At 36.9% G+C, this 21,833-nt stretch overlaps 1 protein-coding gene across 1 annotated transcript in view; it reads left to right on the top strand.

Moving 5' to 3' along the window:
• The window catches only part of LOC127438352 (RNA-binding protein 20-like), a 79,009-nt gene that overhangs the window by 40,006 nt on the left and 17,170 nt on the right, over positions 1 to 21,833 (top strand). Inside the window, exons 2-6 of the mRNA XM_051693877.1 lie at positions 8,116 to 9,124; positions 10,393 to 10,454; positions 11,226 to 11,323; positions 13,737 to 13,834; positions 21,027 to 21,170. Coding sequence (XP_051549837.1) covers positions 8,116 to 9,124; positions 10,393 to 10,454; positions 11,226 to 11,323; positions 13,737 to 13,834; positions 21,027 to 21,170 — 1,411 coding nt within the window. The remainder of the gene's footprint in view (positions 1 to 8,115; positions 9,125 to 10,392; positions 10,455 to 11,225; positions 11,324 to 13,736; positions 13,835 to 21,026; positions 21,171 to 21,833) is intronic.

The following is a 21,833-nucleotide window of genomic DNA, read 5'->3' as shown; positions in this document are numbered from 1 at the left end:
ATAAAATTGTACAACTTCGTTGCCATGAGGACATAATGCTGTAAACCCGGTAATGACTGCATTAGGTTAGACCAGTAAAACTAATTTGAATGTTTAGATCAGGTTAAAATAACTTTTGCAGTGTATAGATAGCGTCTTAAGGTTACAACTGCAGTATTACTTTTTTCACGGTGTGGAATGTTCCATACAAGATTTAACTTAAGTACATAAAGTACTTCTGCAATACATATTTCTATGAGTGCAAACTAAACAATCACAACAATGAGAGTTTAAATGAAAAGTTAAAAGCTCTTGTTCATGACAAAGATGAATTAACAGGCTACATTAGGTCTGAACAGGCCTAATAAAATGAGTTTGCTTTACTGGAATGTCTCATTTGGGAATGGTTTCATCCGTAAGGTGTTAGTTCATGTAACATCGCCCTCCCTGCTTTCCCTTCACACACTTTGCAAAGCACATGTGACAATTCATCACTCCGGCCACTATTCTAGGCCAAACCAGCCTGCAGGAGCAGCACACATGGCAAAGGGACCTACAAGCGTCCAGCGTGCACCCAGCGGTCATAGTACTGCAGCAAAGAGGAGATACTCAGGGTCGAGGGGAGGACTGTTCGGTCCTGTTCAGTTTTCATCTGGAGAATTGTGATAGGTAAGAGCCAGTGCTGGGATTGGCTTGTCACCGTGTGGACTTGTGTGCTCCGCTATGGATAGTGAAGTGAGTGCCAGGTTTTTTTTTATTTAGCACTCTCCAAAGTCTAGAATGGCCTGGATTGGTCAGTCATCTCATGAGGTTAATTTATCGTTTCCTCTCGTAAATGTGGACTGCAGATATAAGTGTGTACAAGTGTGTGGAGAAAAGGCTTTGGTCTTTTTGTGGTGAGATTAGAAACGACTAAGAGCAGATGAGCAGCTGTACACAAGGACAAACATGCTCTTTTTCATAAAGTGCTTATTAAAAAGTTTGTTAAGCAGTCTAAGGAGTGTCATACAGTTGCATTTTGTTAATTTCAGAAAGATTAATTAAAATAGCAAGATTAATGATCTAGTTATGATAAGTTTGTTTCAAAAACACAATGATGTCTAGTGTTAATGGCTGGCATTGTTTACACTATTAAAAGAACTGGTACAAATCTGGTTTAATTAGAAACAATATTAGATTTGTGCACAATGTTTGGTTTGTTTGTTGTTTGCATAATGGCAAAAAATTATTTTAAGAATGAAAGGATTTTCTGAGGAAGTGTTACTGCTGCTTTGTTTTTTGAAGCAATATTCTGTGCTCAATACAAGTCAAGCTCAGTCGACCGCATTTGTGGCATAATGTGGATCATTTCGACTCGTCCCTCCTTTTCTTAAAAAAAAAAAAAAGAAAAGAAGAAGCAAATATCAAAGTTACAGTGAGGCACTTACAATGGAAGTCAATGGGGCCAATTTTTGAAGTTTTTAAAGGCAGAAATGTGAAACTTATAATTCAGTTATTTAATAAATTAATGACTAAACAGGATAAAGGAGAATCTTCACGGACATAAAATAAATAACAACAAATTATGAAATTGGCCTGTTTGCAGCCTTGTAAATCTTTACTTGGTGTTAAATTTAAGGCTGTACTAAATAATCAGTCATATCTTAAAGATACATAATCTTCTTCAGAGATTGAGTGCACTAACATTTAAAGTCCATGTGTAAACAAACCTTGTACATACATAACATTTCCTACACCAGATGCCCCTGTAAGCAGTAACTGAATACAGTAATATACGTGCATCAGAGCAGCAGGGGTTTCAAAGGGTTTGTCGGTGTACACTCATTCCCTTATGGAAATGCTCATTAGTCATTCATGGTAAAAAACATTTTTTTTAAAAAAAGAATAAAGGTTCATGTTTACGGAAATAAAAATAAAACAAACGTAAAAATGTGCTTTATGAAGGTGACATTGAAATTAACTAGTAACACTACAATAAAATTGCATGCATTAACATTAGTTAATTACATTAGTTAACATGAACAATACTTTTTCAACACTTATTAATCTTGTTTAATGTTAATGTCAACACATACTAATACATCTTTAACAACAAAATGGTATATGTTATCATTAGTTACTGCATGAATTAACATGAACTAACAATGAACAATTATATATTTATAAATTGACATGAACCAAAACTAATAAATGCTGTAAACGTGTATTGTTCATTGTTTGCTCATGATACCTAATGCATTTATGTTAACAAATAGAACCTTAATTAGTGTTACTAATTAACTAGTGTGAGTCGTCAAAAATATTCTTTAACATGTCTGAATCACGACTACATTAGATTACACCAACTAAACCCAATTTGTAAGGATTAGATTAGGTAGAAATAGTTTCTTAAGGTAGCAGGCCACCACTTTTTGTTAGAAGGCACATGCTAACACGCATATTGTTTATGTCTTGTGACTATACTTTTGAAACAGTATTTTACAGAAGCCCTGAACCGCAAGGTGACACTTTTCATTTTATTTAATTTTTTTTAGGTGTCTTAATGCCTTCCTGACTATGGAAGCCCATTTCCACCACTTACAAAAAACAAAATTGTGCTTTGGTAAATTAAAATTATTATGAGATGCAAAGTCATAATTTTCAGATGCAGCCTTATTCTCAACTGGCTTTCCCGTTAAGTGCTGTTAACTTGATTTCTGTTCTTTCATTTAATTCACTAATGAAGCTGAGAAGGCGTGTGGTAAGATTTAATTTAAGATTATCTGTATTCTCATTTTAAATTGAGCTAACTGTTTTAATGTTATGTTCAGGTTTTTGCTTGGGGTAGGGGGCATAAATGGGTGGGGGGAAGCATCTGAAGCTCCATATATAACAAAAACATCTTTTTATTGCACATATGTATTTACATAGGAATAGCACTCACAATGGAAATAGCAAAGTTTAAAATCAGTATGAGACGCCATTTTGCATTGGTAATGTGGCGTGAAACAAGATATTAAACAAGAATAAAATGTTGTCAAGGACTTGATTTTATCCATTGGGACTGATTCGATTGTGAAAGTTGGTCTCTATTTGCAGAATGAGTATATTGTGAATTCCACAAAAGGATGTCGAAAGTTCTTCAGCTGAAATCGGTCTGAGCTTACCAAAATTGAAACCACTGTCCCCAGTGGCAAAAGCTGGAAGTGTTGTTGAAGTGAAATGTCCACAGAGTGGTGCCAAAAATTAATTGTATTTTTAGTTGTAAATGACGTAATGACGTCAACAGAAATGTCTATTTTAATAACCATACCCCCTAACCCTAAACCTAAACTTTAGTGGAGTCAAAATGTAATTTTAAAGGAAAAATGCAGCCTCAGAATCGTGCCCACCATTGTTTATGTAAATGCGATTACTTCCTGGTTTCCATTGTACTCAAACCCATGTCTCAGAGTAAACGCAATTACTTCCTGGTTCCACGGGACCAAAAACCGCATCTCATCAACATGTCGATGTCCTGTGTGATTATGTTGCTATATGACAGGGGGTTGTACATGTAGCAGTGCTGTTTTAATGCCCACTCTTCTATCACAACAAAAATGATTCATCAACTGGTGTCACAAAATGTGACCCATGTTCATCCAATGACAGCCAGACGTTCAGCTTTAATAAAAATGGACAACAGTGGCTGTATCATTAGGTCAGGGGGACGTGACCTCTGTATGCATGCTATCTTATCCCTGGATTAGCTAGAAATGCACAAAGAGTCACGCAGCATGGTCTATCCCATGACCCTGATTGGTGCAAAGACACTGAACACAAACAATGGTGTATAATTCTGCCCAGCACATGTACTGTCTTAAGAATGACTTACATTAATTGGTCAAGGGCATCTGACACTTGGATCCTGTGTTTATATGAGATGTCTTAACTTCAGGACTGTGCCGAGCTGGAAGCTCTCAGGGCCATATTGGTTTTCTGTGGTAGATGAGCGTGCTGTGTGTCAAGGGTGTATTTTGGGCTCTGAGTTATGAAGGTAGAACAATACTGGTGTAATGTCCAACAGCACTCTTTATTAAGCGTCTACAATATGCTAAGCAATGCCAAGGGGTTATCTATATACAGCAGGGTCATGCACTATTCAGAACAGAAGTAAAACTATCTTTGTAACACTTTCCATTCATGTTCCCTTTGTTAAGGTTTATAAAGGGGTTCATTAATGACTAATAAGCCATTTACTAATGCATAATATATAATTGATTCTGTATGCAGTTTTAACAACATTATTTAAAATGGAGAATGTCATGCAATACTTGCCAAATAGTGAGCCATTTTACCTCACATCTTACAAATGCTTAATAACACATTAGTAACCTAATGGTCATTAGGCATTATTATTTCATATTTGCTCTGAATGAGCATGAAGAAAGTGTTTTTCCAGAGTACTTTAGGTAACTTGGGACACCATTCACAGTAGCACCATGTTTGACATCAGTGTGACCAGGAAAGTGAAAACACAAGTCAAGATGGTAATTAATATAAACACAAAGTAAAATGATATAATTTCTCTTTTAAATTGTATATATTTATTAAGCATTATACCATTTAAGTTAAATTGCTAACTATTTTGAAAGTATTGCATGAAAGTCATTCTTTTTGATCATGTTGTTATAACCACATATCAATGATTTATAATGCATTTGTAAATGGTGTATTAGTCATTAATGAACCTCTTTATAAACCCTTAACTAAGGTTTCATAAACAATATCTTTTATATTCCATTTCAATTACTGAATGTGATGAAATGAATCTGAGGTAGCAAAGAAGATGCAAAATTTAATTTTTTGTGAAATTTCGTTTTTGTATCCATCTGCATGCTGGGTGTCAAGGGTGTCAAGGCATTTATAACATGCAAGTTAAATTGCTAACTATTTTGAAAGTATTGCATGAAAGTCGTTCTTTTGTTTCATGTTATTATAACCACATATAACATTTTAATGATGCATTTGTAAATGGCTTATTAGTCATTAATGAACCCCTTTATAAACCCTTAACAAAGGGTTTATAACCAATATATTTTATATTCCAATTCAGTTACTGAATGTGATGAAATTAAACTGAAGCAGCAAGTTTAGTTTTTGTGTCCGTCTGTGTTCTTTTTCCATTGTTTTCTATGTGTAAGATGGAAGTCTTTGACCACCGTTTCTAGTGAGGTAAAAAAGAACGTCAGCTTTTAAAAACATGTCTCAAGACACCGGTGTTCTGTTAAATGTGTTACACTGCATCTAGCTTTTTTTTTTAGCAAGAATGCATTTGGTCTAAATGGCCCCTCACAATGGAATGAAATGCATACCTGATTATTTCAATGCAGAAAGAGGATTACGCTTTTCACTCTGCTAAACACCCCATAGAGAAAGACCACGTTAGTTCTCATATAGGCATCAGTTATTAGCCGAAAGTATTTGCTAGCAAATTGAAGCAACTCAGTATGAACCCTATATGAACTGTGTGGGCTGTTGGTTACCCTCGCCCAGCTCTTGCTGTGTAATGTCATTGGCAGATGACAATCACTGCAACCCTGTATGAATATCAGGAGGTCTTGAAACAGAGGTAGCGTGGTTGCTGATCTCCATCTGCAACTCTATATTAATTAAGACTATTGCTTGGAATACTAATGTAGCCATGTGGTTGTGGTGTAGATGTTTGAGTTTGTTCTTACACATTTTGTCCAGGTCTGTCTCCTTCACGCTAACTTAAAGGTTTTGGACAAAATATGTATTGCAGATATGTATGTTTGTACAATAAAGCAAATATTATCCATCTTCGGGTGTGCAGAAAGAAGGGATTTCTTATTTCTTATAATTATGTGTGAACTTTACGATCTATAAGTCCATATCATAATATTAAATGACTCCAGCACCCCCCAAAAAAAATTTCTGTTTCACAAATTCATATTTGGTAGGATCTGAGAACTTGTCTTCCATCTCTATTTCTTGACTGTTTGAATAACCCTATGACAGTGTTGTGGAAGCTATTTTGAAACTCTTGCTTCCCCAGCTACAGGCTAATCATAATTTAAGGATGTTAAACTATAGTCAAGATATCCTTTTAAAGAAAAGCCAGTTAGCAAAATTACAGGCTACTAAAGAGACGTAGCTAACTATTTTGAAGCTATCAGATGTTATAATTTACAATTATAGCAGCATTGTTCTAGCACAAAACAATGGGGATCTCAATAAGGGTGACAGCATTAAACTTAAATTAAATTGATCTGCATTTAAAAGATAAATGTACACAAAATACAGCTAATAAAACATATAAATAAATATTTAGTTACAAACAGATTTTTTCTTTAGCATGGCCGGTACCATTTTAGTTCCTTCTTTCAGCACTGTAAGAACTTTCCCTTGGTTCTTTGCTACCTCTTTTCAGCCCTGGCACTTGGCTAGGAGGGTGTGTGCTCATCGAGGATGGTATCAGACTTGCACAGATATTTTGATTGATAGTTGCACTTGCTAAACTTAGCAAGCATGTGAGCGCATTAATCAGTCCACTCAAACAGGGACATGGAGTCAAGAGTTTGTACTCTTGACTGAGAATGTTTCTGAATTGAACGAAGACGATTTCAATATTTTGAGGCTTTACAAAGCAATACCTTTCAATTATTTGAATTATTTCTATAGTTGCTTAGGAACTTCCCAGCTATCACAAATCACAAAGTTGAAATATTAAGAAAAATTCCAAAATGTTTTGGCAGTCATGGTTAATTGCTTGTTTCTGGCACATATTTGTCGTTAAACAAGTCTGTTTATAAGCACATCTATCTATCTATCTATCAGTCTTTCTGTCTGTCTGTCTGTCTGTCTGTCTATCTATCTATCTATCTATCTATCTATCTATCTATCTATCTATCTGTCTGTCTGTCTGTCTGTCTGTCTGTCTGTCTGTCTGTCTGTCTGTCTGTCTATCTAATCAGACTGATCACGCTGTCAATTCGGCAACATTAGGTCAAAAGTCTGTGTTTACCGAAATTGGAACCACTGCCCCCAGTGGCAGAAGCTGGAAGTGTTGTTGAATGTATAGGCATGTGTAAGCTCCAACTTCCAGGTGAAATTTACACAGGGTGGTGCCAAAAGCAAGTATATTTTGTTGTAAATGATGTAATACAGTCAACTGCAATGCATATTTTATTAACTCTACACTAGAGCTGCACGATATGGAGGAAAATTGTGAAATGCGATAAGATGTGGTATAATGTACAATGTGAAAATCCTATGATGATGTCATCACAGTGGGCAGAACATCAGAACACCAATATATACTGAAGTTTATTGGGAAAAAAGGACCGACTATGCAAACATAAAGGGTTTTAGTTGCCAAATTACTGAACTGCTAGATTTAAATGGTTATTAAAAAGTAAGACAGAAAGCCGAAGAAAATAAATACAGCTGATTAGAGATTAATCGTTTTTAAGTTTTTAAAATCAACATACACCCGCCGACCACTTTATTAGATACACCTGTACACCTACTTATTCATGCAATTATCTAATCAGCCAAACATGTGGCAGCAGTGCAATGCATAAAATCATTCAGATACGGGTCAGGAGCTTCAGTTAATGTTCACATCAACCATCAGTATGGGGAAAAAATGTAATCTCAGTGATTTGGACCGTGGCATGATTGTTGCTGCCAGATGGGCTGGTTTGAGTACTTCTGTAACTGCTGATCTCCTGGGATTTGCTAAAAACAAAACAAAAAACATCCAGTGAGCGGCAGTTCTGCAGATGGATGAGAGAGGTCAACGGAGAATGGCCAGACTGGTTTGAACTGACAGAAAGGCTGCGGTAACTCAGATAACCACTCTGTACAATTGTAGTGAGCAGAAAAGCATCTCAGAATGCACAACTCATCGAAACTTGAGACAGATGGGCTACAACAGCAGAAGACCATGTCGGGTACATAATTAGGACCATAGTGTTCCTAATAAAGTGCTCAATGAGTGTATGTTGTAATTTAAAATGTTGTACTGCAGAATAAGCTAAACAAAGTTCAATGTTGTTAAATGGTGTACATGTTGGTTTTCATGAGCCTGGATCATCTTTGTTTTTGGCTCGTGTTTATGTAACTTATAATATGTTATGTTTCTGTTTGCAGTACCTCAGGAGAAAAGCTCGATAGTAAGTCTGCTCCTCTGGGGGGAGCTCTAGGTGGAGTGGGTCAGAACTTGCTGCTGAGTCCTGCCAGTCTTCAGCTGGCTCAGCTTCAGGCCCAGCTCACCCTCCACCGTCTCAAACTCGCCCAGACCACCAACACCGCTGCTGCAGCCACTGTCCTGAATCAGGTACTCTCCAATGTGGCCATGTCCCAGCCTCTCTTTAACCAACTCCGGGGCTCCAACATGGCCCAGGCCCACAGCATGGCCTTCCCACCACCACCCATAGCTTTTCCACCCCCAAACGTTTCCCTGGGAACGCTAGTTGGTGGTGGTTTTACCCCAAATCCCACCGGGATCAGGCCCACTTCCTTTGGTGGGGTGTCCAATCAGAAAGCCAACCAGCACAATGAGTATGGTAAAAACACTGGAACATATTCGACAGACACAGACCGTCGCTTGCAGTTTGGATATCTGGGAGGGGCTTCAGTGGTTACTAGTAAGGCATGTGATGGAGGACAGTATAGTGAAGCTACTACACAACCCAGAAACAATGCCCAAAGCAATTTTCAGAGAGACTTCTACTCTGAGATCCCAACTCAACAAACTGGATTCTTGGGAGGCAATGATCAGAACCTGGGATCTCTCTCCTCATCAGCCCCAAAGGAGCAATGGAAAGGCCAGATGAACTTTGGCAATATGCATATGGGTACAGGAGCAAGTTCTGGACCTTGGGTACCTACCGTACCAGGGTTTGTGGGCCCAAGAGCAGAGCTGTATAACCCTGAGGAACCCACAACAGATCCTAAGTTCAACTCTGCAGGTGGCCCAGGTGTTGGACCACCCATAGGACAGAAAGGGTTATTTCAACAGCAACTACAGCTCCACCAGGGCGAGGAGGGGGTGACCTTGTCCTTACAACCCCACCAGCTCAATGACTATCACGGAACTACACCTTTACACCTACCCCATCAGTGCACCATTTGTGAGAAGAAGGTTTACAACTTGAAGGTGAGTAGATCAGACTTGCTTGGTGAGATTGAAGAAAAAATTACACATTCACACCAACCTCAAATATTCAAAACACACCATCTTACGGGAGTCTTTATTTTACGAGTGCCAAATTTATCACAAGCTTTGAGTTCAACATATGTAAAGTCCATACCATAGAGGTGAAATAAGTGATTCCAAATAAAAGTTTGGACTCACCTACTCACCCATACTTCAGTATTGATGTATGAGAATTATGTAGTGGCCAAAAAAATGCTAAACAAATCCAATCTATGTTATATTTCAGTTTCTTCAAACTGGGCGTTCTCTCAAACATCTGCATGAGGTGCATCCTGGGTTGCTTTTAAAACAGTATTGAAGGAGTTCCCATTTATACTGGGCATTTGTTGGCTACTTTTCCTTCATTCTCAGGTCCAGTTCATCAAAACAATAATCAACAAAATACTTTTAAAATAAAGTTCATACACAAGCATAATTAATATATGCCTACAGAACTCTTCCGAGCAGTAAAGCGTTAGCCTTTAGATCAAAAGGTCTTTAAAGGATTGTCCGGGTTCAAAATAAGTTAAGCTCAATCGGCACTTTTTGTGGCATAATGTGTATTACTACAAAAAACTATTTAGACTCGTCCCTCCTTTAAAAAAAAAGAAAAAAAAAAGCAAAATGGCAGTTACAGTATATTACAACTTGCCATGACGACGCAATGGCGGTGAGCCCTGTAAACATTTGAATCACTCTAAAGTCATGTAGAACAAACATGTTATCACACTAAAATCATATTAACATGTATGATGTTTCTGCCTTGTGGCTGTACTTTTGAAACAGTGTATATTTTAATGTTTATGGACTGGCCCTCATTCAGTTCCAATTTTAAGTGCCTTACTGTAACCATATTTTCTAACTCCAGCAACTGCTGTTTTCATGTTATTTCAGCAGAACTGACAGAGTTTTTCATTATACTTGGCTAAATCAGTAGGCTCATGAAGTACGGTAGGGTGTGAAAGTTTTTGTGGCAGCTGGCATGTGTTGAGAGGAGGCAGGTTTGGAGGGTGAGGGCACAGTTGTTCTGCAGATGTCCATCATAATCGCTTTCATTCTTAACTCTCCCTCTCTCCACCATGAACAGCTAGCTCTCTAATTGGCCATGTAGCGGCCACGCCAGCGGAATCTCTCGCTCTGTGAGAGTTAGATCACAGTGAAGACTGACATATCATGTTTGTGTATGTATGCTTGTATGTATGTGTGTTATGTGTGTGTGCTGTTCACAGGACTGGGACCAGCATGTGAAGGGCAAGTTACATCTGCAAAACTGTTCGCATTACACCGAGAGGTGAGTACAGAGGAAAATACCATGTTAAAACCTTCATTGATGGATGTACAGTATAGTGTTGTGTTAAGGTAACTAACTGTCTATAATCGTGATAAACATTCAACACATGCTCACACATGGATGGCTGTAGTAATCCATGTTAGTTGATATTAGTAGCTAGCTGATACTTGCTACTAGTTGATACTACTAAGTTGTCCTCTGCATTAATTTAGTTTTCATTTCTTTTTTCAGTTTAGTTGTAGTTTTTCCAGTATATTTAGTGTTTCTTTTAGTATTTTAGGGCTGCTAAAGTTAATACGTTAACTAATATCATTTAATTATGTTTAGTGGTGTTACATTTTTAGGGCCGTCTAGTGTTGTTGCTATCTAGTGGAATTGTCATGTTCAGTGAAGGCAGATTGTAATGATTTCAAATTTTATACTATATGGTAAACTTAGTTTTGGAGTTATGAACATTTATTTTTAGTTTTAGTTAATGATAATAATACTGACAGAAATCATTGCTAACCTGGTGTAGAAACAAGATATGTTTAAAGGTCTTGTATGAACGTGGTCAAATTTAATCTTTGTTATGTACCATTCATCGCCTGCGATACTCTTGTTAAGCATTTTATGAGTATAACTAATCTCTATATTAAACACAGTTCATATTTTATAAAGCGTCTTCGACCATATAAAGAGGTTATGACCTGAATTCGAGCTGTCATAAGATATAGTCAGCCCAGTTGCAGTGGGATTTAGGATCTAAAAGCAGTGCTGTCCCCCTTGCAGCCCGACGCTCGGAGCAGTGCACTTTCCAGCATCGTCTGAGGGATGTCTCAACATGGCACTGAGTAACACTATGGCGTATTCAGCAGCTGCCAGTCAAGGTAAGCCAAATCTCCTCATTTGCCTTACAACATGAGTGCTGAAAGTTCAAGAGATTGAGGGGTATAGGACGTGATTTGAGAGACGACACTATTTTTAGGATCATCGTTTTGGTAGTAGGGGAGTGGACTATGTACAGAGAGGCACTGCTTAACATGTATTAATACCACAGTTGTTTTTGGATTGGCAGAGACCAAGACTTGTTAAATTTCTTTTTCTTATAAATTAACATTAAAACACATTTATAAACATATACTGTTTATTTCAATCAAGAACGTGTAATAGCATATTAAGAGAGAAAAATAAATATATTGAAAAAACTACTGACATTTCATAGTGGTAGTTTTTCATAGGGCAGATGGTTTGGAGATCCCCTTAAAGACCGCATTATATCAAAATCAAAGTTTTGTGGCATTTAGTCCATGTCTGTTAGCTTTGGAGGCCATCAATATGCTAGTGTATTCCTAAAAGTTGACAAAATTAGCTTTTAGCATATATTCAAGCCCTCACCTGGAACCCACGAGGGAATCAAAAAAATCGAGGCTGACCAAAAACAACTTGCGCCGTGATATAGAGGCAGACATGAAGGAGATGGGATACACCTGGAGCCAATTCGAGACTGGCTCAGGACCGGGATGCCTGGAGAGCTCTCGGTGGCGGCCTATGCCCCAGGCAGGGCCAAAGGAGATGATGATATATTCACATTTAAAATTTAGAGACTTTCTCTTTCAGAAAATGGACCAAAAATATTGATAACTTATCTTGTTGGCAGGGGCATACTGTTTAAAACTTTGTGTACCATCAGTGGTGGATTTAGGCATGGGCAACATGGGCATCTTGTGGGGGGCGGCCCCCCCCCGTCAACAACTTTGTTGAACCGGGTTTCACCCAGTGCGCCATACAAGCTTGAACCGCTATTGTGTACAATAAAATGCTCTCTAGAAGAAGAATCCACCCCCACCCCAATATCACTTGTAACTAGCATTAGCAACTAACAAATGGATCATTTGTGTGTCTTCGGTTATGCTAACACTCATTTTTATTTACTTGTATTCTTTCCCAACCATCAGCTGGTTGCAAACAAAGTGGCTTTATGTACGTTTGCTAGTCTGTCATGTAAACTAAAGGCTAATGGCTATTAAAAAAGGATAAGCCCTTCAACATTGCTCGCCCATCTTCCTGTTTCAACAGGAAATGCGACAATGCTGGAAAGAAATTTGTATTTGTCAAATCATTTTACCAATAGACCAATACCACTGGTTACAAATATGGCAGCACATGCGCAGTTAGTGGTGGCAGAAAGCCGGCAAACTGTTGTGTAGGATCAGAGACTATTTAGCAGAGACTGGCCACTTCTATTAAATTGAATGGGAGAAATTGGAACGCCCAACGGTCAACTGATATAGAAAGAAAATCCCGTGTGAGAAAGGTGCCAATCACCTTTTAGATACAGACATCGCCTTCAATCAACTCCAGAATGCGCATTAGCTATACAAGCCAGAAAATTTTAGTTTTTTAGCGTAATCTAAGATAAAGAAGCACAATTTATGATAATAGTGTTGTCAGATTTTACAGCTGATTTGAAATATGTTCTTTGATCATAATCTTGACCAACCGCTTTGGAGATTTCAGTCTTTCCCCATTCAAGTAGATGGGAGCTGCACATGTATGCCGCTTGTTTACATAGAAAACTAACTGCCAGGTAGTGTTCCAAAGATGGCCGCCAGTGGACTGACTTACAAGAAAGACTTTGGTTAGATTTGACAGATTAGACAGCTAGTGCTAGCTAGCTCCTCTAAATATTGCTAAAAGATATTATAGAATAAAATTAGCCTTCTGGTTCAAAGCCAGCTTGGTTTGGGTACACTATTGCTAGTAACACAACTAGTTATAATCATCAATTAAACAAAAGTACAACACAAAGCCTTCATAAATTCAGAACTATTTTTAGCTATACTATTATTATAATGATATGAGTTAATAACATACCTGTAATAAAATGTTTGCTGAAAAGCCATGAGTTGGAAATGATTTCCTCGGTCCAGTGAGCTCTGTTGATGGAATCTGATAAAAGTGAAGCCCTCGGTTTTTGCCATTGTGATTTTGACAGCCAACAGCACAGCAGGGCGTTTAATTTAGCTCAACCAGACAATTTAAAGGTAACAGCTAACTTTTGGAGGGCTGTTGGGTCAGCTAACTACAGGTTTGGTTTACTGTTCATGCCGGTCTTTTTGCCACCACTGCCGTCTCTGGCATGGTGGTGACATTGCCAAAGTACTGGCCTATAAGAAACTGTTTACTGATTTACCTCCAGGAACAGTTGGCGGCACATCCAATTTAAAAACTTGCAGTCAACATGAACATGTACCATTTAAAAATATGCTTGTAAAATGCTTTGTTTCCTGTTTTCCACAGATGTTACTACTGGAAGTGCTCCATATTTGCCTGCCACAGCCATGAAGCCATTTCCTCTCTCAGGGGCGGGATTTACCTCGCACCAATCAGAGACAAAGGTTAGCACCACACAAAGACACATTAAGTGAAATGGGTATGTGGAAATACAGTCTTTGAAGAAATTTCTGTAAGGAATATATTCTGACATATTTATTCATATGATATTGGATGCTGATTTAGGATAAACTAAGCCAAGCTAAGCTGTTGGTTGGACAAAAATTGTAATATTGAAAACTTCACCCAACTCTGTCTGAAGAGGTTGTTATCTCTCCGAATGTTTGTCGGCTTAACTCATAGCATTGTTTTTTCCCACTCTTAGCTCATTGGCTTTGTAATAGAGCCAAGAGAATGGAGACAGAGCATGCTCATGTCTAGGTCATGCTGTTTTCACTGACTGACAAATTACTTAGTGCTTATTATCACGCTCTAACGGTTATTATTCAAAGGACAACTGAGCCATCTTCAAAACTAGAACACTTAGGGAACAGGTGGAAGCCAGCAGCATTGTGCGGCACAGTCACTGGTTACATATTAAAAGTTTAATGTTTTTACAGAGGCTCCGAATAAACTGCGATTCACAAGCATCAATAGGAGATAGTTTCTGTATCTGCAACTGGCAAGTTTAGATTTTTTATCAAAATGAATAGAGGCCGATAGCACTCAGTTCAGGTTGTTAAGTTGTTGCTGTGTTAATGAGGTGGAAATACACCAGGCTTTATTCCTGTTGGACAGATCTGGTTCCATGCGAAAACTGAACATTTGTTTATATCGTCTTGGGACATTAACTGTGCGACCAGTGTTCAAATGTGCTCTTTGCCACAACTGTGATTTTGAGAAAATTTACCAGCCACAGTTATTTCTTACCGGCTGTATTTTGCATTATTTCATTACAGAAAATGTTGTCCCTATGACAACGAATGTACAGTGTCTAGCTGTTTTTCCCTTGAATATTTGATGCAGACCGATGTGTTACAATGTAGTCTCTCAGTGAAATTCAATCTGTCACAAAACCACTGACCCATCATTATTTTGTTCCTTATATTTTCGTTTTGGTGGCTTGATGCAAGAATGTCTCACCACATAGAGTTCTGGAGTTATAAACGTCTGATGGACAGTTTTTCGCTGAGGTATATTTTGTTAGAAGACACTGAGCTTTACTTTATAAGGCATCTTTTTCATTTTAATTGGGAACTATCATTCTTACATCTCCTAAAAAGTTACTAGCCAAGCGGCTTATTATTCCATATTTTATTTACTGGCTAAATTCCCAGAATTTGACAAAAAGTAATTCTATAATAAGCCAAAGTTACATGAAAAGGAGGCGTGTTTGTGCTGAAAAATTGCAATGACCTAATTTAAATACAGTGCAACACTATTTCAGCTCTGATTGCGCTATTTAAAGGAATGTTCCGGGTTCAATACTAGTTAAGCTCAATCGACAGCATTTGCGACATAATGTTGATTACCACAAAAATTTATTTTGACTCGTCCCTCCTTTTCTTAAAAAAAAAAAATTAATAATAATTCTGGGTTAGAGTGAGACACTTACAATAGAAGAGAATGGGGGTCAATCCGTAATTGTTAAAATACTCACTGTTTTAAAAGTATAGCCACAAGACATAAACAATATGTGTGTTAATATATTAGTGTGATAAAATCAATTACTAACCTTTCCTCTGTAAAGTTATAGCCAATTTTATGACGCAATGTCAACAAACCCTAAAACTTTAAAATGACGATTTAACTAACTTTACAGCTCAAATAATACATGGTGTGGCATAAGTGTCTAAATACTTTTGGGCCATTGCATAATTCATTTTCAGTACTTTCAGAATGCATCATAACCAAAGTTTTGCTTCTGTGTAACTCTTATAATGTTGTCGGGCTGTCTTCTGACAGGCTATTTTGATCGATTTGATCTCATTGCCAGAGAACAGAATCATCTCGCACATGATCTGTGATTGTATGGACCGTAGTAATGTGAGTAGAGCTTAGACAGACGGCTGTTTGTGTGTGCTGAGTGTGAGTGATGAATCCTCGCATATGGACGCCGTGAAGCATTGTTTTGGATTAGAGTCGTGCTTGCTCTGACCTTGCCCAGATGTCTTCCACTTATAATTGAATAGATGTCCTGTACAGGATGGTATTTGATGCAGTTGGCCAGCATGATTCAGAAACAGGTCTTTTTAGTCCAGTTATTTATGATTTAGTTCAGAGGTGTACACAGTGAAGGCATGGGCTAATGTTAGCTCCTATAAAACTCACCTGCCGCACAGCAGCTGTATGTTGGCGGCGCTTTTACATTGCAGCTTATAGCTTGAGAGGCTGAACAAAGTCAGCTGTGTTAAAGTGTTTTCAATTAAAAAAAGATTAGTATGTATTTGTCAGTTGGCAAAAAGAATAGTACATTTGTGTACATAAAAAAAAAATTAACAAAAGAGTCCTGAAGTAAAGGTCCTTAATTTTACCAATGTAATGCACATTATCAATGTAATCTGTGCATCACTTAAACATATATAGACAGTATAAGAAATACTGGGTTCGGTTTTTCCAGTATCGACAGTCAAAACTGTAGAGCCAAGTAATCAAGATGTGTGTGCTGTGTTCCAGAATTCTTTGAGGGCTGGGAATTCAATTTCAGCCCACAGAATGGTAACCTGATCCTGGGGGATAAAGGCTTCCTGGCAATGGGAATGCCAGGAGATCTGTGAAATTCACTGCCCAGGAAAGCTTTGAGAAGAACGTGTTCCAGTGCCAGTCTAAAGCAGTGTTAGCCCTCTCTAGATAAAAAAAGCAGAAAGGAATGTGTTTGTAGTAGAGCTGGGCGATTTGGCTGGTTTTCATCGTATTGACGATATTAATTATGTATTTATTCTAAAATGGCATTAAAAGTGTTATGTTTTTTTAATCAAAGGAACCACTGACCACGTTTACATGCACTTAAGGAAACGGTTTATTCCAGGGTTTTTGAAGCGGCGTAAATGACAACGACAATATACTTACGCCGTTTAAGGGATTAAGAGAAAGCGGTTTAACACATCCAGGTTTCTCCCGGAAAGCGCGGCTTATGTGGCCATGTAAATGCATAAGCGCCATTGTTACAGGATTTTGAAAAGTGTGCATGTGCGTGAACAGACCGGAGAACAAACATCATAGGATGGAGCCCAACAACAAGTCAACAAAGCAGAAGGAATTCAGCATTTCTGGGATTACAGTTGGAAAAGCACATTCACTATAAACTTCACCCATTTATACACACCACTGTAAAATATCGATGGTCTCACATGTTCACCTATATATGCTCGTACACTGGGGGAATCCCAGAGTTTTATGTAAGAGGGAAACCCCACTATTGTAGTGCAATTCCACTGCAGGTCGCGATAGAAATTTAAGGAAACAACACAGCAACAACTCTGGAATATCTGGAAATAAAGCGAAGCAACGGGGAATACAAATAGTGAAGTCTTACTCGAATGCCATGTTTGTTATTTGCTCAAGCGTCGCAGGAAAATTACATCTGCTTACTGACCGATCCTCATGTATACGGGAGTAAAGAGCACGCCGCTCATACAGCACATGTAAAGGGGAACGGTACTTTCTCGCAATACGCTGCTTTCTGGTGTCCATGTAAATGTAGTCACTGTAGCCAATTATACTCAAAATGTTTAATGCATGAAATAAAAATCTAAAAATGATGAAGGCATGTTTTCCACAGTTTTTCACTTAATGAATGCAACGTAGAATGATATTTAATCATTTTTTACTTAGATGCACCAATAAAAAGATACTTTAATAAAAACAAATATATATATTTACCTACGTTTTTTATTTATTTATTTATTTTTTGTGTGTGTGAATGAAAATGGTGTGCAAAAACTACAAGTTCACTCACTTTTTGGAGCCCAGTTGAATTTTATTATAATACAATATAATAATGAATTATTATTATTATTAGAAGTAGTATTTTTATTATGAGGATTATGTTTGTTTTGTACAATAGTCATATATTTCTGTCCTATTTACTTGGAGCTTTTATTTTGGCCGAACACAGGAAGTGCAGTGCGTATTTCTCAAATGATCTTTCTCTTTCCTGAATTTTCCAAAAAATAAAATAAATAAATAAATAAAAAATAATAATAATAATTACAATTCGATAACCCAGTTGTATAAAATGTGTTTCTAGACCAATTGTGACATGGCAAGTTAGAATATGCAGAAGTGAAAATGAGATTGGGAAGAATTTCTTGGACCACTTTTTGAAATTTTGATGTGTAACTTTGATTTGTAATCTTTCGTATGGCTTCAGATGACATGAAATGTTGCGCATTAGTCATATGGACTGTTTTATGGTGCTTTTTTTGTGAGTCAGGATTTGGAACAACATGAGGGTGTGTAAATGATGTGAACTACCCAATATTTAAGATCCATATCAGTCTCTGTGAGTGGCGTTCCAGGCTAGCCAATGAGCATCAAGCACAACTCATCAGCGGTTCAATGCAATGCCAGGGTTATGTTTGACTCATGTTGTTCCTTGCCAGAACCTCTAGTCACTTAACAATACTTTACTAACTGAACAAGCTTCAAAACACTTTCTTTTATAACAGATGTATAAACAGCCTGTTTGAAGAGCTATTTCTGTATCTGTTTATGGAGGTGGACCTAACATGACTTTGCTGGCAGAGAGCCATTCATAGAATTATCACAGGCTCTGCTTAAACGTTAAGAGTCGCTCAGCAGCCAGCAGTGGATAAAAGCCAGAAATCAATCACATACAGAGTTAACACTCTTTCAAAGGGATAGTTCACCCAAAAATAAAAATGATCATGTTCGTCTTAGTATTTGAAACTAAAACCTTAGTATATGATAACCATGATCCGGTCGGACTATGTGATCATTATGATAACATTTCCCCTGGATCTTGTCTGATTCATTTTCAACAGCATGATAATTAATCGGTTCTCATGCACTCTGCTGATCTCTGTGGTACTTATACTGTAATACCATAATACTCCTCCTGCCGTGTGTTAATTGCAGTGTAAACGGTAACCCTCCTCTCTGACTCTATGTCTGCACTCATGTGAGCCAACCTCACACTTGCTACTGTCAATCAAATCCTGACATCATGTAAAAACACCCCTAAACACCTCACCACAATCTAGACAAATATATATATATATATATATATATATAAGACTAATATTATATTATATTATTTTATAATTTATTATATTATTTTATATTTTATATTAATATACCCTTGTAGTAATATAATATAATACATAATAAATGTAATAAAGTAATTGTAATTATTTGTATTTATTTATTTAAATTATTTTATGGTCACATTTTTAATTATTCTAAACATTTATTTGAATTTGGTTTTCTCGAGCAAACTAACAGAGACAATTATGTGTCCCCCGTATGGGACAGTCAATCACAATATCACAGTTTAAAAGTAAAAAGGTTCCTCTTGACTATAATCCTTCCTGTTCTACTGTATTTCATTTTATTTTGTATTACAACTCCTGATATCTCAAATTGCACTCAGAATTTTTTTTATTAGAAAAAATTATTAGATTATTAGAAATTATTAGACTTTTTTTTTTTAATTACATATTTTAATTTAATAACAAAATTCCATCAAATTGTAATCTTTAATGAAATAAAATAATATTTATATTTTAAGTTTTATTCATTTAATTTTGCTAAACGTTACACAATTCAATTTAATGGAATTTTGTTATGAAATTCAAATGTGTAAATCTAAAAAATATGTGAAATATTTTTTGATTTTCTAATCAAAAGAGAGGGTTTAAGGTTTTCAGTATTTTTCAATTTTTTAAGGTTGGTTTAAATAACAAATTACGACTTGATGAAGTTGATAAATGGCCCAAAAAAAAAAAAATATCTGGACACTTAAGCACATTTAAAAATGTATAATCGTCATTGCATTAGACAAAATCAAAATCAAAAATCAAATCAAGTGCCGTTTATTTTAAAGAAACAGCACACTTTTCAAGCATAACATTGCACAAAAAGAATTTAGCTAGGTTTTAAATGATAAAACAATAAATGTATTGTTCAAAATGAAGACCAAAGTATTTGGACATGTTTTGGTTGTGAGCTGTCAGTAGTTCAACTCTGTTAGGACACCTGTGTGAACTTTAGGAGAACTGACCATTAAATCTGATCTTTTTTCAAAGAAAAATGCTCACTGTCATGCCATCCCAGATATGACTTTCTTTCTTCTGCAGAACACAAATGAAGATTTTTAGAAGAATATTTCAGCTCTGTAGGTCCATACAATGCAAGTAAATGGTGACCAGAACTTTGAAGCTCCAAAAAGCACATAAAGGCAGCATAAAAGTAATCTATAAGACTCCAGTTGTTAAATCCATGTCTTCAGAAGTGATATGATAGGTGTGGGTGAGCAACATATCAACATTTATGTCCTTTTTACTATAAATTCTCCTCCCTGCCCAGTAGGTGGCAATATGCATGAAGAATGTGAATCGCCAAAAACAAAAGAAAATGAATGTGGAAGTGAAAGTGGAGATTTATAGTAATAGTTTCTCACCCACACCTATCAGATCACATCTGAAGACATGGATTTAACCACTGGAGTCTCTTATGCTCCCTTTATGTCAAAGTTCTAAGTTGGTCTGAAGGCCACCATTGACTTGCATTGTATGGAACTACAGAGCTGAGATATTCTTCTAAAAATCTTCATTTGTGTTCTGCAGAAGAAAGAAAGTCATACACATACAACAATTTTTGGGGTGAACTGTCCCTTTGAGGCTCTGAAATCCTTATTAATTTATTTCAGATAGACAGAGATGGAGATAACTCCAGATGACAAGCATCTCTATTATCTCATTATCTCCAAACAACCTTTCTATATCACATAACACAAGTGGCATTCACAAAAGTTTTATATGTTCAAATATATTTAATCAATAAACTCAAAATGATCCTAGAATGAAAAATGTAGTGCATTTACATTTGGAACCAGTATTAAAACAATAACCTACTCACTCCAACATTGCAACCAATCACAATCCAACACTAATCTTTCCCTTGGTAACAGTGCAGCCAATCACAACTGAGTTCTCTACTTTCAAACATGTCTTACAATCAGAGCACAAAACCATGCTGTCCACAACTACTGATCTTAAACAGTATGGACTCTCAAGAAAAAGAAGTCTTTGAAAATTATTTCAGAACTGTGTGTCGTTCTCTGTCCTCTCTCAGTTCCTTCAGCGTAAAGCATGTCCTGGCCGTGTTGTCCACATCTGTAACTTGCTGGAAGGTAGCTGCACCGAGAATGATGTCATCAACCTGGGCCTGCCCTTTGGCAAGGTGACCAACTACATCCTCATGCGCTCAACGCATCAGGTACTGTATGATTCAGTCCAATTGTGTAGCTTACAGACTGCATTCTCTACTTAATGCCATGTCATTTTTTCCAGTTCTATAAAAATAGAGTATTTTGTGAAATCTCTTAAAGGGACAGTTCACCCACTCTCATCATTTACTCACCCTCATGCCATCCCAGATGTGTTTGACTTTCTTTCTTCTGCAGAACACAAACAAAGATTAGAAGAATATTTCAACTCTGTAGGTCCATACAATGCAAGTGTTTGATGGCCAGAACTTTGAAGCTTCAAAAAGCACATAAAGGTGTGGGTGAGAAATAGTCCTTTTTTACTATAAATTCTCCTCCCTATCCAGTAGGTGGCGATATGCACGAATAATGCGAATCAGCAAAAACAAAAAAAAAGAACTCTGTCTTCTCGTGTGAATTGGACAGCTGGTCAAAGTGATGATTAATAGTAAAAAAGGACTCAAATATTGATCTGTTTCTCATCCACACCTATCATATCGCTTCTGAAGACATGGATTAAACCACTGGAGTCATATGGGTTACTTTTATGCTGCATTTATATGCTTTTTAAGCTTCAAAGTTTTGGTCACTATTAACTTGCATTGTATGTACCTACAGAGCTGAAATATTCTTCTAAAAATCTTTGTTTGTGTTCAATATGGGATGGCATGAGG

Source organism: Myxocyprinus asiaticus, chromosome 49, assembly GCF_019703515.2.
Source record: "Myxocyprinus asiaticus isolate MX2 ecotype Aquarium Trade chromosome 49, UBuf_Myxa_2, whole genome shotgun sequence".
Classification (NCBI taxonomy): Eukaryota; Metazoa; Chordata; class Actinopteri; order Cypriniformes; family Catostomidae; genus Myxocyprinus; species Myxocyprinus asiaticus.
Note: the sequence above shows the minus strand (reverse complement) of the source record. Positions and strands in the feature narration are given on the sequence as shown.